The sequence below is a fragment of the Heloderma suspectum genome, chromosome 13, assembly GCF_057233095.1.
Source record: "Heloderma suspectum isolate Gila_16-S chromosome 13, 16-S_ref, whole genome shotgun sequence".
Lineage (NCBI taxonomy): Eukaryota > Metazoa > Chordata > Lepidosauria > Squamata > Helodermatidae > Heloderma > Heloderma suspectum.
In genome coordinates, this window is record NC_139470.1 from 16,117,077 (window position 1) to 16,134,870 (window position 17,794).

Consider the following 17,794-nt stretch of genomic DNA (forward strand, 5'->3'; position numbering starts at 1 on the left):
CAGTTTTCTCATAAATCCCATGGCTCCCCCTCCCCGCCCTCACCCATGATTTCTCAGATAATAAGTAATTTTTGATAGAGGGATGTCGGAAAAATCCACAATGGATTCAGATGAGTGTGGATTTCTACACAGATTCCTCAGTGGCCCAACGTTTTCCAAGTCACGTGGACTTTCAGACCGGTTTTTCATTTTGGTGGGGGATTTGTGCTAATTTCCATTCGCACAAATGTGCATTAGTGCTAATCCACATTAAGTAACGCATAGTAGTGCGTTTGGGCAAGTACACATTAGCTCTAATGCGAATTAACGCAAGGAGAATGAAATTCTGGTTTAAAAAACCCCCGATTCCATCAGTGAGTAGATGACAGAATAAAATGCACCCGACAATCAGTGAAACACAGACAGCATGGATATAACAAAATCCGTACATACCTACTTAGACATAACCACCATATACTGTCCTTTCAGATAGTATTCTGTTAATGGCTATTAATCAATAGCCATTAATAGAACTTCCAGCTTCAGTGGCAACCTACCTCTGAATACCTGTTGCTCTGGGGTAACAACAGGTAAGTCCAATTGCCTTGAGGCCCTGCGTGTCCGCTTCCCAGGAGCACCTGTTTTATTTATTAGTTTGCTACCCCACCTTCCCTCTAAGTCAGCCTTTCTCAACCATTGGCTCCCCAGCTGTTGGACTACAACTTCTATCATCCACAGTCAGCTTGCTCAGTGGTCTGGGGCCATGGGAGTTGTAGTCCAACAACAGCCGGGGACCCAATGTTGGGAAAGGCTGCTGCGAGGAACTGAAGCTGATGGCCCTGCCTCCCGGCATTCTATCATCACAACAACCCTGTGAGCTAGGTAAGCTAAGCTGAAAGATAGCGGATCACCCAAAGTCAGCCAGTGACCTGGTTCACATGACGCAACAGCCCATTGGTGGTTACTTTACCCTCGAGGAGCAATGGCGCGTGCCTGTTATGAATATGCAACCCCAGATCATGGGTTATGCAAGGGTTGATTAACCCTCAGACAACTCCTGCTGGCTGGGTTCACATGACACAACAACCCCCAGTTGGGGGTTGCATATTCAAAATGGCAGCCAGCACGTGCCGCAGCTCCTCGAGGGTCAATTAACACTCAATGGGCTGTCATGCTGTGCAAACTGGCCCAGTGAGTTTCATGGCTCATTTGGGATTTGAAACTGGGCTTCTCAGTTTTAATCAGACATTCCACCCACTATGTCACACTGATTCTCTGGTCAGTCATCATGGGGAACAGGACCAGATGGATAATTCAGTCTGATCCACCATGTGAAGGAGAAGGCCAGGCTTGTTACATTACTCATTTTGAGTATTTCTAAACCGTTTTTCAAGACAACAGGCTTCTCGAGGTGGCTTACATCAGGGCCCCTCAACCTTTTTGGACCTGTGGGCACATTTGGGAATTTGAGAAACTGCTGTGGGCACCAATACAAAATGGCTCCCATGGAGGATGTGGTTAGTCACATAATGGCTGCTGTGGGGGCCTGGCTAGTCAAAAGTGAGCTAAAGTGGTCAGTGGCAGCGGGGGGAGAAACAGCGAGGCTAGAGGCTGGGAGGAGGGGGAAACAGCAAGGCAAAGGGGTAGAGGGGAGAGAAAGAGCAAGGCTAGAGGTTGGGTGGGGAGAGAAAGAAAGAAGGCTGCCCTAACATTTTCCACAGTTTCTCTTAAGACAATTTTTGGAAGGGGGCAGGGAGGGGAGAACTTAATGGGCATTGTTGGAGGTCCCTGCAGGGTGCTGCAGTGCCCACTTGTGCCGCGTTGGAGACCCCGTCTTGCATTAATAAAACAAGCATATAATTTCAAATCTTTAAAACCAAAAAGCTTGAACCCTTCTCCTTGATATCCGTATTTCCACATGGAGGGAATTTATTTTCTGTATGGCACACTCAATCGTGCGTGCATCCCCCACGTGCAATCTCAAGCATCACAGCCCAGATAATGCTGACCACCTCAGCGAGAACTAGGCCGGGAACAATCGATAGCCATTCCCTTCAGTGGGGTGCAGTTTTGCAGCAACTGTGATTGAGGAAACGTCCACATGCCTGCTAAGAGGCACTGGGACTAGAACCCGGAACCTTCCGCGCTGCATGCGCTGCTGTCCCTTGAGCTCCAGAGCTGTGGTCTGGAACAACTTCAAGGGTGGTGAAGTATACTTGGGTTCTGGACTAGCCCTGCTTACTCACCCAGGCTGGCTAATTTGCTCACCTCGACAGGAAGGGCTATAAAGGGCTTCCTGTTGGGGCTAGGACTGCAGCCAAGTAAGGGTACGCATGGTTTAAATCCTGATCCAAACTTAATTCAGTACAGGCACTGTGTGGTCCCAGGTCCTGGCCAGCATCAAGGGCAGGCTTGGGTGGGCACCTGTCAGGAGCGCCCTAGCTGCCTCTTGCAGTCCCCACCAATAGCCAACGCGGGACACAGATGACGAGGATTCTTTCCGAGACTTTATTCCTTTATTGCTTTATGACTCTTTCAGATACTAATCACTAGCGACAAAGCAAGGAACAGCACTGGGGAAAGATAGCAGAGTAGCCTAAGCTCCAGGTAAGGCAGTTGGTCCCCGTTTGAAGGAGAACCATGGGAAGACCCTGAACTTATGGGCTAGGGAGAGATCCTCCCTCTTTCCCTTGGGTCCTCGGGACGCAACCGTTGTTTGCCTCCTTTCTACGCCTCATTTCTACGCCCTCCATCTGTCGCCGCTCCCTGCATCTGCGCCGAGCGTCCAGCAAGCCCCCCTCTCTCGCTGCCAGGGTCACTATCTCTCTCAGGAATGCTGGCAGGAGGAATCTCTGCCAGCTGCTGTGCTTGTGAGAGATGAGTGCGCTCCTCTCCCACAGATTGCTGTTCCTCCTCAGAATCAGAACTGCTCTGGGGCTCTATGGGCTCAGTTTCCACCCTGACACCACCTGCCAAGGGCCCACACCCCATCAGGGGCCCACTGACAAAAAGCAAACAAACCTGGAGAAGTCCTTCCTCTTCACCCTCACAACCTGCTTGTTCACCTGCTTCTCGCTCTGGCCCAGACAACGGTGGCGGTGAGGAGGAGGAGCGAGAGATGCCCCGGCCTGCTTGCTCCCTGGCTCTCTGCCCATCAAGCAAGCGAGTGGTAGCAATGATAACAGAGAGCAGAAGGAGCAAGAGCAGTTAGTGACAATGGTGATGAGAAGATAGGTTCATTGACGGAGGGACCCACTGAGGGTGTCTTGCCCAAGGGCCCTCAAAAACATGGAGCCACACTGCCCAACTAACAACGCTGTTCCTGCCTTGGGTGTGTTTTGTTGTGTTCTTCAGTGCCGACTCCTCCTACTTTGTCTCCGGGCTTTGCTTCCCTGGCTCTACCCCGCCTCCTGGCTCCCCTCTGAGAGCTGCCTGTGGCCCAGGTCTCGCCATGCCCAGCCCGATTCCCATGATATTTCTGCACGTAATGCCGCACACAGGATATGGAGCGATCGTCCGGGAGAAAAGCCTGCCTGGTTTTCCATGTGCGGGCCGGCTCTTTGGCCCAACGACATGAAGAAATGCGTCACTTTTCCGGCACGTGGGACAGCAGAGGAAGCGTCATGCTCCAGCTGTCTTCTCCCTTCCAGCCTCTCCTGGCTTTGTGTTGCCAAATCCCGGTCTGAGCCTCTTGAGCCCACCTATTCTCGGTGCTGAATCACGGTTTACAAGAGCCGGACAGTTGCAAGCCTGCCCTGTCTGCACAAGATTCGTCAGCGTTGCTTCAGATAATAACTCCGGGCACATTCCTGTCACTCGGGCCCTTGTGGCTGAGCCGAGCGCTGATGGCTTTTCAGCGGCACACCCGAAGCATTATTTGAAGAGCCTGCTTTTTCTTTCTGTCTTTTTTGGGGGGAGGTGGAATTATATTATTATATTATTAGTACCTCTAGGGATTAGCGCTGACATCGGTATTATCCGCTCTAGCATCACATTATCCTTTTGAAAGGACCAGTGAGTTCCTTTAACTGGGCCACCCACGTCTCAGTTTGCCCTGCTGAGGAGTTGTCATCTTAACATACAGTATTTGTGCATTCTTTCTGTCTCCCTTTCTCAGTTAAAATGGGAGGATTCCAGTCCACAAATTAACCCTGTTAAATAGTTTTACTGTATTGGGGCGGGGGGGTTCCCTTCTGTTTCCTGCTGTCAGGGTAGCCGTTCAAAAAGCATCTTTGTTTTCTCTCCTCACCCTTTCTCCTCTATCATTTTGCCGGTTTGTAACAACCATTTTTATTCCGTCAGGCTGTTTCCTGCTATGTGTCTGCTTTTGTATGTAAAACAGGGATGCAGAATGTCAGGCCAGGGGTCAAATCCAACCTTCCGGGGGTACCAGTCTGGCCCTTTGGGGTGCCCTGGAAGGCCACACCCCCTTCCACTGGCTCCACCCCCTTTCTCCCAACTACCAATCATTGAGTGGTTTCCCAACCTTTGTGCAGTTTTTCCCCACATTCTATACGGCTGAAATGCATCTCCTAAGGCTTGGCGACATAGGAACCCAGGAAACTGCCTTATGTACCGAGTCAGACCCTGGGTCCATCTAGCCCTATATTGTCGACACTGACTGGCAGCAGCTCTCCAGGGTTTCAGGCAGGAGTTTTTCCAGCCCTACCTGGAGATGCTGGGGATCGAACCTGGGACCTCCTGCATGCCAAGCATGTGTGTTCTACCACTGAGCTAACCACTTGATCGTTCCTGGCAGTGAGAACGTGAAGCTAAAATATACCGCCATTTCTGTTCTTTTGGCCCCACCCCTTCTGCTTTTGGCCATCCCCTTTAGTCCCACCCACCACTGGCTTCTTTACCCACCCTGAGAGCTTCTCCAAAACTGAATTCCGCCCTCAGGGAAAGCCAGGAAACCACCAAGTGATCAGTGGTCGAGGGCGGCGTGGAGGAGATCTGTGGATCTGTTGGGGATCTTTAGTTGGGCTGGGCCAGATTTCTTTGCAGATCCTGCACTGGAGAGGGGACTAGTTGACCTCTGAGATCCCTTCCAACTCTTTTGAGTCGGCTCTAAGTCATTCCCACCGTGTTCAGTGGGGCTGTCTCCTTAGCATTTTCTTCGCTTTCTCCAGGATGGTCCTAGACTAGTTGCCAGCAACTGGCGCCCTAGGCGGCCCATGCAGTTGGCGCCCCCAGACTCCAAGGGCAGGTCTAGGCTGAGGTTTTTGGTCAACTGAAACGTTTCACACCTATTTTCCATTTAATGAGGAGCCCCGCCACCCCAGCCACCGCATCTTCGGAAGCAGAAATATGATCATTTATAACAAAACACGCCAGTTTCTTTTTTTTAACTATGTGCTGTGTCAGCACAGAGGATCTGATAAGAGCAGCGAAGGAAATGAGCACAGCCGTCTGCTCTGCGAAGGAACAGAGGCCCCATCCATAATGCCCAAGGGAATAAGAAAGGTCCCGGCGGCATCCTCAACGTGCCATGGCCCAGAACCTAGGCTCAGCCTTCTGGGGGCAAAGGGAGCAGGGGGAGAAACAGCAAAGCACAACGGTACGCTGTGTCACCTGCGGGAGGACCAGGCCCAAAGTCGGGCAGGCAGCCTGACTTGGCCCCACCATCCTCAGTCAGTCCCTGGCTCGCCTCCACAACCTCAGTCATATTCCCTCTGTACGTGCGCAGGAATTGAAATAATGGCATCTTCGTCACTTTTTAAAATTTGTATCCCCCCCCCCTTGAATTCGGCTCCCCACTTAACTTGGTGCCCTAGGCGACCGCTTTGTCTTTCAGCCTGGCAGTGCAATCGTGTCCATGTTTTCTCAGAAGTAAGTCCCACTGTGTTCAGTACAGCTTACTTCTCGGTAAGTATGTTTAGGATTGCTGCCTAAATGTTTTCTTTTTAAAATCACTCCTTTAGAGATATTTATTTGGCTGCAGGAGAACGTTATGTAATTTCTGGCTGTTTCAACTGTTCAGAATAGGCCTGTCAGTTGTTAAGCTCTGTGTATGGGTTGTTTATTTTTTTAACAAACTGTTTTTTCTCCATCCATGCCCTCATCATCATGTGCAACCTGATCCATGTCAAGTATGGTGCCTTTACCTGTAATCATGCCACCAAGTTCCAGAAAATGATTTGTTTTAGTTACGACGTTATACACAGTCTCATTCTGTTTCTCTTTTCTTTTTTTCCCTTCCCCTCCCATTGAACAGGTTGGTTGTTGGAGCCAGCTGTATCTTTTGTAAAAGCTGTAATGATTTATTGTCATGCTTGACATATTTGTCTTTTCTGGGAAGGCTCAGTAATCTTAAGTACCACTTTTTAGCAGCACTTGTTGAAATCTGTGACTAAAATACAGCTAGAGACCCAACTGCGTGATCAGCGGACGTGCGTACTGCGCATTTCTAGTCGAGCTTTCTCCTTGTCATAGTTTTCCTTCAATACGGGGATGCATACTAATATGCAAGCTTTCCCCATAATAAAAAGTGGTACAGCCCCTGTAGTCTAAAGTTATACAACCCAGCAAGAGCTGCACCATTCTGCTGATCGTATGGGTCAGTTCTGCTGATCATTTTGCTGATCGTTTGGCTCAGCTCTCAGTTGTGTAGTCTCAAGCACAAACAATGGTTCTCAGAAGCGTGAAGCGTGCCTGCGCTAGGACGCCCAGTGTAGCACAGTGGTTAGAGTATTGAACTGGGACTTGGGAGATCTGGGTTCTAGTCCCCACTCGGCCATGAAGCTGGGTGACTTTGGGCCTGCCACTGACTTTCAGCCTAACCTACCTCACAGGGTCGTTGTGAGAATAAAATGGGAGGAGGATCATGTATGCCTCCTTGGAGGAAAAGGCGGGATATAAATGTGCCAAATAAATAAACCCAGTTTTACAATGCAATCCTATGCATGTCTACTTGGAAGTAAGCTTTATTGAGTTTAATGGGCTTACTCCCAGGTAACATGTGTATAGATTTCAGCCTTAGTGCTTCCATTTGATCTATAAGTTGCAGTATTGACCCTGTGCAGCAATCTTCACTCTTTGTATGCCATGCACAAAATTTAAATTCTAGATTCTGGGCTAAGAAAAATAAAAATACGGATAGTTAACTCGCCCCTTTTTATCCCCACAACAACTCTACAAAATAGGCAATGCCAGAAGATAAGTTACCCAGTGATTTCATGGCTGAGTATACCCAGATCTCCCTTGGCAAAGTCTGACACTTTATGGGTTGTATTCAGTGTTAGTCTAACTTAAGCCCCATTCATTTCAATGGGACCACTCCAAGCAGGGTTAATGTCAGTGGTGTAGTGGTAAATTCTGAAGACAGTCTCCAAAGCCATGCACCCCAAGGAGAGTCCAAAACCTCAGGCAGTGGGGTTGATCCATATCAACAAACCCGTTTTCATCTCCTCCAGGAGAAGGTCTTTTGTAAAGCGAACGGGTCTTCATTCCCCATTCAAAGCCAAGCCAACTCAAAATACTTCTTACTACAACAGGGAACAATACACTGTTGTTGAAAAAGTTTATTTTCCCCCAGCTGCTGTGAGAAGGGCGGCTGAGCTCAGGGGGAACAGAGAAGTCTGAGAAGTCCCTGCTAATAAAAAAAAGTGCCCGTGCAGCATCCCCGTGAGCCCTGGCTCCACGACACCACTTGATTAACATTGGATCCAGGCCCATGTGTTACTCCACACTAGCACAGCATTTTAATACCCTGCTAGAACATAAGAACATCAGAAGAGCCCTGCTGGATCAGACCAAGGGTCCATCTAGTCCAGCACTCTCTTCACATAGTGGCCAACTAGCTGCCCACGGGAAACCACAAGCAGAACATGAGCACAACAGCACCCACCTGCCCATGTTCCCCAGCAACTGGTGTACATAGGCTCACTGCTTCTGGTATTGGAGGAAGCCATTGATAGCCTTCTCCTCCAGGAATTTGTCTAAGCTCCTTTTAAAGCCATCCAAGTTGGTGGCCATCACTACATCCTGTAGAAGCAAATTCCATAGTCTAGCTACGCACTGTGTGAAGACGTCCTTCCTTTTCTCTGTCCTGAATCTCCCACCAATCAGCTTCATGGGATGATCCCGGGTTCTAGTATTTTGAGAGAGGGAGAAAACTGTCTCCCTATCCATTTTCTCCACACCAGGCCTTTATTGTGTAGACCTCTATCATGTATTTCCTCACATGCCTAGATGGATCCTTCCAAGCTAAACAATCCCAGCCGTTGTAACCTTCCCTCATGGGAATTGACATTTTAACCAGGTTCATAAGAATGCAATAAGAGCCCTGCTGGATGATACCAAGGGTCTCCTTAGGCCAGCATTCTCTTCACACAGTGGCCAACCAGCTGTTGACCAGGAACCCACAAGCAGGGCATAAGCGCAACAGCACCCTCCTGACCATGTTCCCCAGCCACTGGTGTACATAGGTTCACTGCCTCTGACATGGGAGGTACCACTAGCCATCAGGACTAGTAGCCATTGTTGAAAAGAAACGTTATGGAACAGGGCATTTCCAAATGGCACAAGGGAATCGGTTTTGAAAATGGCTGCCTTACGGCAAGCTGTTGCAGCTCTCATTTGTTTGTCTTCTCTGAAATGAAGCGGACCGATTTTTCCTTGACCTGGAAATTCACCAGACGTTTCCCTCGAGTGCGCTGGCTTTCTCACAGGTCTCGGATTGGACGCTACGGTCATGATGAGGAGCATCCCACTTCGGGGGTTTGACCAGGTAGCTGCTGCCATTGTCGGCCAACTTTGACGCACTTGACTATTTGTTTGACGAGGCCTATAGCCCTTGCTGGCACATTGTTCGGTGCTTGTTTTACTGCTTTCTGCTTGTGGTGCATCATGGCATGAAATGGAAGTTTGTGAGCCACCCGGAGACCTGGGTTATTAGATACCCAGAACAGTATTATACTAATCAGCAGACATGATAGCGCTGTTCAAGAACTTGAAAGGTTGTCACAGAGAGGAAGGCCAGGATTTCTTCTCAATCATTCCAGAGTGCAGGACACAGAATAATGGGCTCAAGTTACAGGAAGCCAGATTCCGGCTGAGCATCAAGAAAAACGTCCTGACTGTTAGAGCAATAGGACAATGGAACCAATTGCCTAGGGAGGTAGTGGGCTCCCCCACACTGGAGGAAGCTGAACAGCCATCTGTCAGGGATGCTTTGACTTGGATTCCTGCATTGAGCAGGGGGTTGGATTCAGTGGTCTTATAGGCCCTTTCCAACCCTACTATTCTATGATTCTAATGATCCATCAATCCTGATACACAGTACCTTTAAGCAGCGGTATTTCCCAGAGACCTTGTAGGTCTCTTCCCTTGTAGGCCTCTTCCCTTGTAACCCTTGTAGGCCCCTTCCAACTTTGCTATTCTATGAGGGCCTTAGATGCTGAGCACAGTGAATGGGTCGGTTCATGCTGAGTGAGGCGCTCCATCAGCTATTGTGGTCCTGAACCATGTAAGGTTTTATAGATCCAAATCGGCACCTTGAATTGGGCTTGGAAACATACAGGCAGCCAGTGCAAGCCTTGGGCAGACATCTTTCCCCTGAGCTCCTTTTTAAAAAACGGAAGATGCCAAGGACTGGACCAAATCTTCATGTATAAAAGAGCTCTCCTTCTGAGTTTGTTTATTTGTTTTCTTTGTGCGAGTTATTGTTGAACCATGGGTTGCTTGTTGAACTGTGGGTTAGCGTGTTGCCGGAACCCAGGACATTTTCCATAGGGTAGCTTGTTAACCACCCCAAACAACCCAACAACTAACCATGGGTTCTTAAGGTGGCTTGTTCGAGAAAATAAAAGCCACTGTGTGGTTAACAAGCCACCCGTGGAAAATGTCCTGGGTTCGGACAGCGCTCTAACCCATGGTGCAACAACACCCCACACTCAACCACTGAGTGTGGATTATCGTGTTGTGCAATAAAAATATTTTTAAAATGCCTGTGCAAATAAGAATGTTGTGACCTGGCACAGAAAAGGTTGTAATGTCAGCACCAGTTGAACTTGGTTAAGAAGGTTGTTCCAAAGTTGAGGTGCCATCACAGAAAAGGCCTTCTCCTTGATACAGGCATAGCATACATCACCAACTGATGGTACTCAAGGGAGATCTTCAGGGGAGGCCCTTCTCGAGGTCCTGCCACCATCACAGGCTCACCTGGTGGGAACACGAGAAAGGACCTTCTCGGTGGCTGCCCCGAGGCTCTGGAACCCCCTTCCCAGGGAGGCGAGAGTGGCAGCCTCCTTTGTATGCTTCTGCAGGCAGGGCAAAACTTTTTTTTTCTGGCAAGCCTTTGGGGAAAGTCTGAACCCATGAGAATATGATGGATGGGTACTGTTGTTTATATTGTTGCTGTCTTTTCACATTTCGATATTTTATACAATTTTAATATTATTAATGATTTAATTCTATTTTTAACTTCTGTATATTTCTATTTATATGTTTTAACTGTAAAAGTTTTTAATGTTGTAAAGCTGCCTTGAGTCCCAGAATTAGGAAAAGGCAGGATGATGATAATAATAATAGTAACAACAACAACAACAACAATAATAATAGTACTCAGAGAAGGGCCTTGTTTGAAGACATGAATCCACAGGCAGGATGGCACGGAAGGAAAGGGCTCTGTCAGATAGTTGGGTCCCAGGGTGTTTAGGCCTTCAAGGTGAACACCAGCACCTTGAATTGCGCTTGGAAATGAATAGGCAGCCAGTGTAAGTCTTTAAGAATTTGTGAAATATGGCTCCACCCAGCTCAAAAAAGCAGTGGGGTGCAACAGAACCTACTACTGCTTTCAGGGGGAAATGGGGACCCCCCTAAAATCCAGCCCTCCCCCACTTTCAAACTGAAAATGCCCATTGCCTCCCATGAGGCAATGCAAAATATAGATTATAACTAGGTTCTTTTTATTTGTTTTTATTTATTATTACAGTTGTATCCTGTCTTTTTTTCCTCTAAGGAACCCAAGGAGGTTTGCAAGGGGTAGCATCCGATGTTCGTTCTATGCAGTATACACCCAGTGAAATGAATGGGACTTAAGTTAGTCTCAACTGACTTAATCCCTGTTCATTTCAATCGGACTACTGTGTGTCAGAGTAACGTTGGATACTACCCAGGATCCTCCTCGCCATTTTATCCTCACAACAACCCCGTGACGTAGCTTAGGCTGAGAGTCAGTGACTGGCTTAAAGTCATCCAGCGAGCCAAGTGGGGACTGGACTGAAATAACTCAAAGGGCCCCTGTTGAAATAAAAGGAGAACGAGAGCAAAATAGACACAGATGCAAGGCAACAAGGAAACGTGGGCGTTTCGTGTTTTGGATTAGTGCTAATGCTTGCGTTGCTTTTGCTGTTCTACCCGCCACAACTGCTGGCGCGAAAGTAAAATAGAATACATCAACGTCCCCAAAAACCAGCACTTAAGTTCTCCTACATGGGCGGTTTTTGTGATCTCTCCTTTATGTGATGAGCAGAGTCACCCTTTCATGTATGGCAGTTTGACTTCTTACCGTCAACAGCCGTGGCATCTTTTGAACAAACTTGTCAGTTTTATTCCTTGACGGCCGCGTGACATCGATTCAACCATCCGGAGGTGTCTTCAGCAAAGGGGCCAGTTTCCTTTTGTCAAGGAGCTTTTCAGGATACCTTAATCAATGAGTCACCAGCATTGACAGGGATTTGTCAGGTGCAGTGGGGGTGGGGGGGATCTTTTAATACTTTAACTGTTTTACTTATTTTATTGCTGTGAGCTGCCTTGGGAGGGCTTCTGCCCTGAAAGGCGGCCAAGAATTAAAAAAAAAAATAATGTCAGGGGTTGCATCTCCTGGGGATAGGGAGGGGTGGTTAGTAGTTTTAGGCCTTAGTTTAGTGTAGGTTAGGCTAAGAAAAATATTTTAAAGTTCAGTCTGTATAATCTAAATAAATTATTTTGATTATTTTACATCGAGTCTGTACTAAAGTCTTCATCATGCTACTCATATTTAACCTAGGGAGAAGTTTAAAAAGGGCACAAACCACACGCACAATTATACTCTAGGGAAATAAAGGAGTATAAGAAAGGTGGCAAAAGGCGGAAACCTGAGGTCAGTGGGAATAACCTGTCAAAGACAAACGCCCCCTGTCTTGAGGGGCACCCCCCGTTTTCCCTGGCTTTCCTTTGGCTCCATCCTCTTCCCCCCCAACCACCAATCGCTTGCTGGTTTCCCAGCTTTTCTGCAGTTTTTTCCCCATTCCAAAATGTTGAAATGCCTCTCCTAGAGCTTAGTTAGTGGCAATGAGAGCTTTAAGCTGGGTTGTGGGGGGGGCATTTTTTGCTCCACCTTTTTGCCTCTGGCCTTGCCCCCCACTGGAATGCAGACCCCAAGAGCTCCCCCAAAATGGAATTCAGACCTTGGGCTGAAAGAAGTTCCCCACCCTTGCTTTATGTATTCCTGGATTTAGGTAGGGAGCTCAAACAACCGGATTATTCTCACTGGTGCCCAGTCTCTTGTCATGGCACAGTTTGGGCTCCAGGAACCAGGTTTGTACTAATCCCTAATCTATATTGCTGGCGCAGGGGACTATTATGTATTTATTACTACTGTATGTATTATTATTTTTGATATTATTGTTGTTTTTGTTGTTATTGTTATTATTATGTGGCACTATTAGTTTCTATAGTTTAAAACAAGGAAAATGTGACAGCCCCCCAACTGGGAATGGAGGGAACTATTGTAGTCCAACAAACCTGGACAGTTTTTATTATGTGGCACTATTAGTTTCTATAGTTTAAAACAAGGAAAATGTGACAGCCCCCCAACTGGGAATGGAGGGAGCTAATGTAGTCCAACAAATCTGGATGGCACCAGGTTGGGGAAGTCTGGGTTAGCATTTCAGGCTAGGACCGGGGAGACCTGAGTTCAAATCTTTCTCCCGACCATGAAGCTGACTTGGTGACTTTGGGCCACCCATCAATCGTCAGCTTCATGTACCTTGCAGAGTTAGCGTGAAGAAAAATTAGGAGACAGTGGGGAGGGAGAAGCATGGCTGCAGTGCTTGGGACCTTGAATCAGTGGCAGGTTGAAAGTGTAACCCAGCCTTTCTCCAGATATTTTGGCTTACAACACACCTAAGCCCCAGCTAGCATGGCCAGTGGTCCAAGATGATGCGAGGCGTAGTCTAGAGGACATCGCATTGGGTAAGGCTGCTGTAATAAATACATAATAAACAAGTATATATTAGGTGCATGGAATTACTTGTACCGTTCTTCACATCTTGTTATTGTTTTGCTTTGTTCTAAACCTTGCTGCTTTTGTAGCAAATGGCCACCTTGGTAACGGATTACATGGAAGACCACGGCACACGATTCCTGAAGAAATGCAGCCCGACGAAAGTGAAGAAGGTGGAAAATGGCAGACTGCGGGTGACGTGGAAATACGTCGATTCCGGCAAAGAGAAAACGGATGAATTTGACACAGTGATGTGGGCAGTAGGTAAAAAAAGAACAAGAACCAAAGGCTCCAAAATACCTGCTGTTCCCTTTTAACCCAGGCCAGTTTGCACATGTGAGCCCATCACTTGACGGCTGCAACACCAGGTGCTGTTCTGCATGCATGAATGGCCGACCACTGGGGTCCCTGGTGTGGTACCCGTGAGCACCAATGTGCCCCACAGACACCTCTCCTGGTGCCCACCAGGCTCCTTCCCCATCCTGATTTTTATTTTATTTCTCAAGATTTTTTAAATTAAAGCATTTTTTAAACTGGGAAGTAAGTGTGCTGCAAAAGCACAGCAAAGCGCTGCCTTCCAGCGCCATCTTTATTTGGGTTCAAAGGAGTGGTATTGTGTGACAGAGCTCCCTCCCCCCCCCCCCGCCTTGCACGTAGGCTCTTGGGCAAGTGGCTTTCCTTTTATTCTCACCAGTTTGCCTTCTGGCAAATGAGTGTTTTGTGGCTGGCCGTGCTCACTGTGGCAGCTCGGGGGGTTTTTCTCCACTGACAGGCAGCGGCTCTCCAGGGTTTCAGAAGGTAGTCCTTCCTGGGCTATATTGTTTTTATGCTGCTCTTATATTGTTTTTATGCTGCACTCTGTAGTTTTAATTTTTGTGAACCGCCCCAGAAAGCTGTGGCGATTGGGCAGTATAGAAATTAAATACACACACACATACATACGTACATGCATACATAAGATGCCAGGGGTTGAAGCTGGGACCTTTTTGCATGCACAGCATGTGTTCTGTCCCTGAGTTGCAGCCCTCCCCGGTGTTCTGACCCACTTCTCAGTGCCCTCTTTCTCTGCCACCTCTTCCTCCCTGCCCCCAATAAGAGTTTGACATGTTTGTTCTGGATAGCAGGTCTGCCCATGGAAATGTTTTCAAATAAGGATTGCCTTTATATTAGATTGGGGGTGAGGTGGGTGTGTGATTCTCTGTTAGCCTGATGTACAAAGACAGCTAATGTATTGTAACATGGTATGTTACAATGGTATGAATCCACTGAGGGACGTGAGTGTCAGGATTCCCTTTGCCCCCACTGAACTTCAAACGCCAAATCGAACACAGACAAGAGGCTTTTAATCCATTACCACAAAGGGTCATACAGATGCAAATTCTCAGTGACTCTCATTCTGCAAGTAAATCCCTTCAGGGGGTTCAAAAGGTAGCTACAAAAGTTGCCCACCGTTTGAAAGAAAGGTGGGCTCACTAGCCTAACTGAAGGGGTGGGAGGAGGTCTCTCTCTCTCTCTCGTGAGGCTTCTCAGCCCAGCTGTTCACGCAGGGCCAATCGAGTAGGCCGTCTAAGTTCTGCCCCAGCCTTCTCCCTCTTGGCTCTGCATCTGCGCCTGGCATCTATTAATTCAGACTCCCTAAACCCTGCCTCTCCCCATTCGCTGTCTCTGACGGGGGGGTGGGGGGTGAAGAGGGACCCTCGCCCTCCAGCTGGACCTTTGAAACCTGAGGAGCCTGCCTAGCCATGTCTGGACTAGCCTGGGAAAATGCCTCCCCCATGTCTGTCAGTTCTCCTTCAGAATCTGAACTACTCTCCCACTCCCTGCACTCAGAAACACTCCTGACAGTGAGAGACTGTTTCCCTTGAAGAGGACTGTGAACAGATGTCTAGTTAGCCAATGCCAGAGGGCCAGCTGTCTTAGCCTCTTAATGGCAAACCCGACAAAGTATCTTGCAGGGCCTTAAAGACTGAAGAGTTTCATTGTGGCAGGCGCTTCGGTGGAGTATAACCCACTTCATCAGGTACATGAAGTCCTCGTGGTCTACTTCAGCCTTCCCCAACCTAACAGTAGGGATGGTGGAGAAATCCGCAACTGAACCAAATCAGTTTGGATTTTCATGAATCCAACCCATGGATTCTGCAGCGCTTCTCTCCTGTCAGGTGGATTCTGCGGACTTGCGGACCAGTTTTCTAACTTCCCTGAATTTTGCTCAAATTTCATCCTAGAAAAATAAGCAATTCTTTTTAAAATGTGCATTTCCTCCATAGGCTAAAGTTAGAAAATGGGAATTCGGGGTTGATTTGTGCATTTTCGCATGTGCGGAATTGTGCAAATGAGCATTTGTGCAAATTCGGAAACAAAAAAATCCGACTCTGGTGATGGGCGGGCAACGGAACGAAAGGCGCCTGACAATCCGCGAAACACAGACAAAACGGATCTTACAGAATCCGTACATCCTTACCTGATACCCCCCAGATGTGTCTGACTGCAAATCCCATCATCCCCAGCCAAGGTGGGCTGGCATGATGGGAGTTGTAGTCCAACACATCCAGAGGGTGTCAGATTGGGGAAGGTTGGAGTAATTTATGCCACAGTCAATCACTTAATCTTTAAGATGCCACAAGACATTCTCTTCTGCTTTGGCTCGTTGGCAAAGTGTTCTCGTTCCAATCATTTTTAAAAAACCGAGCTACCTTTCTCCTTCGTCTCCAGTCTTCAAACCCAGGATTGAAGTATCCCCGCCGCCTTGGTGCCTGCTTTTGCACCGCACCCTATAGGATTAAGGATTAAGCCAGTTCACAGTAAAAGCCGGCTAATTGATATGGAGTCAGTGTGTGATTCATTGTTTTTACTTTATTCTGTATCAACACACCCACACCAGGTGTCTGTGATAATAGAGTGGGAACCTTAGCTGGGCTGAGGATTTCCTGTCTGCAGGTGTGCCAATGGCAGATGCCGATTGAAAAGGGGCAGCTTGTGGGCCTCAGTAGAAATTGGGCTTCTGCCGAGTTAACTGGTTGTCTCCCTGAATCCGCCTCGGTGGCCTGCCACTCGGTGTTTTAACTGCACATTGTTGCAGAGCAGTGCGGAAGCTCAGAATTGCACGGAGATAGCTGTGAACAATCATACGGAGATTAGGTTTCTGCTTTCTGCATGCGAGGGGGAAGCGGTTCTTTTTCAAATTGCTGCGCGCCTCACTGGTTTTGAAAAGCACACAGGTGTGTGTGTGAAATAATCTAAGAAAAGCCATAAGCCTCGTGAAAACGCTTTTGGATTCGCTCGACAACACTCCGACGTTTCGCCCAGGGAAAATGGCCCAATCGAAATGGTTTTAGCTGCAGTTATTTAAATATTTATTAGGCAACCTTTTGGGCCCACAGGCATGTTTGTCAATTTAAGAAACTCTCCTGGGCACCACAACAAAATGGCTGTCACAATACCTGCCTCTTCTTCATGTTTTAATTTTGTTTGGAAGATTGGTGTTGCTTTTTATTATTGTGTTTGTATTCACTCTTGGCAGCTGCCTTGAGAGAGGGTTTTTTTTTTAACCTTTAAAGAATGAGATTAAATAAATAAAATAAAGAAATAAATTCAACCAGCTTTGGTGGGGGGGTTGCATAACATGCTAACCCACACTTTATGGTTGAGTGTGGGTTGATGTTGAAGCATGGGTTGTTCGTTTAACTGTGGGTTAGCGTGTTGTCTGAACCCAGGACATTTTCCGCAGGGTGCCTTGTTAACCATGCAGTGTGGTTTATTTTCCCTCAAACAAGCCAGCTTGAGAGCCCATGGGTTGTTCCGGGTCAACAAGCCACCCTGCAGAAAATGCTCTGGATTCAGACAAGACGCTAACCCACGCTTCAACAAACAGCCCATGCTTCAAAAACAACCCACACTCAACCATTGAGTGTGGCTTAGCGTGTTGTGTGAAGAGCCCCAATGACTTGTTTATGAGCATGTTAGAATTAGACTGTCATTTGCCCTAGTTCTTTGAACAAAGTATTACTCGCTCAATATAGATGTGGGCAATGAGCAGTAGCAGTCCCAAACCATGTAAGAATTCTTTGCTATGTGATCTGAATCTCCCAAGTCTAGTTGTTCTCCGCAATCCCATATACCAGCCTTCCCCAACCTGATGCCCTCCAGATGTGTTGGGCTGCCAATTGGCCATGCTGGCTGGGAATGATGTGAGTTGTAGTCCAACACATCTGGAAGTCATCAAGTTCGGGAAGGTTGCCATAAACACTCACCCAAAAATAATCCCATTGAACTCTGTGGAACTGCTAAGTAGACATGCATAGGGGTTGGGCAGTCAAGGCCGGTAGAATACTCTTTCTTCAAATCAGTTTCTCGAAATGTCTACTTTTTTTTTTTTTCATTCTTGGTTCATGGTGAGCCACTTTGCATGGCTTGGCATTACACAAGCAAGACTTGGGCTCACGTGTCCCCAGGCACTCTGATTCCCTCCCTGACCCTAGTTTGCCTTTTCATGCGAATTGGACAACTTTGGCCCAGTTTGCATGTACACCTCTTGGCTTCATAAGCCAAGATATGAATGGCTATCATGGCTGTGCAATCTGTCCTTGCACTGTCCCTTCTATCCTC

At 47.6% G+C, this 17,794-nt stretch overlaps 1 protein-coding gene across 8 annotated transcripts in view; it reads left to right on the plus strand.

The window, feature by feature from the left end:
- TXNRD2 (thioredoxin reductase 2) overlaps positions 1–17,794 on the plus strand; it is a 64,090-nt gene that overhangs the window by 20,188 nt on the left and 26,108 nt on the right. For all 8 annotated transcript variants that reach the window (XM_084820517.1, XM_084820520.1, XM_084820519.1 and 5 more), the window contains 3 exons: positions 6,197–6,216; positions 8,619–8,710; positions 13,279–13,453. In XM_084820517.1, coding sequence (XP_084676643.1) covers positions 6,197–6,216; positions 8,619–8,710; positions 13,279–13,453 — 287 coding nt within the window. The remainder of the gene's footprint in view (positions 1–6,196; positions 6,217–8,618; positions 8,711–13,278; positions 13,454–17,794) is intronic.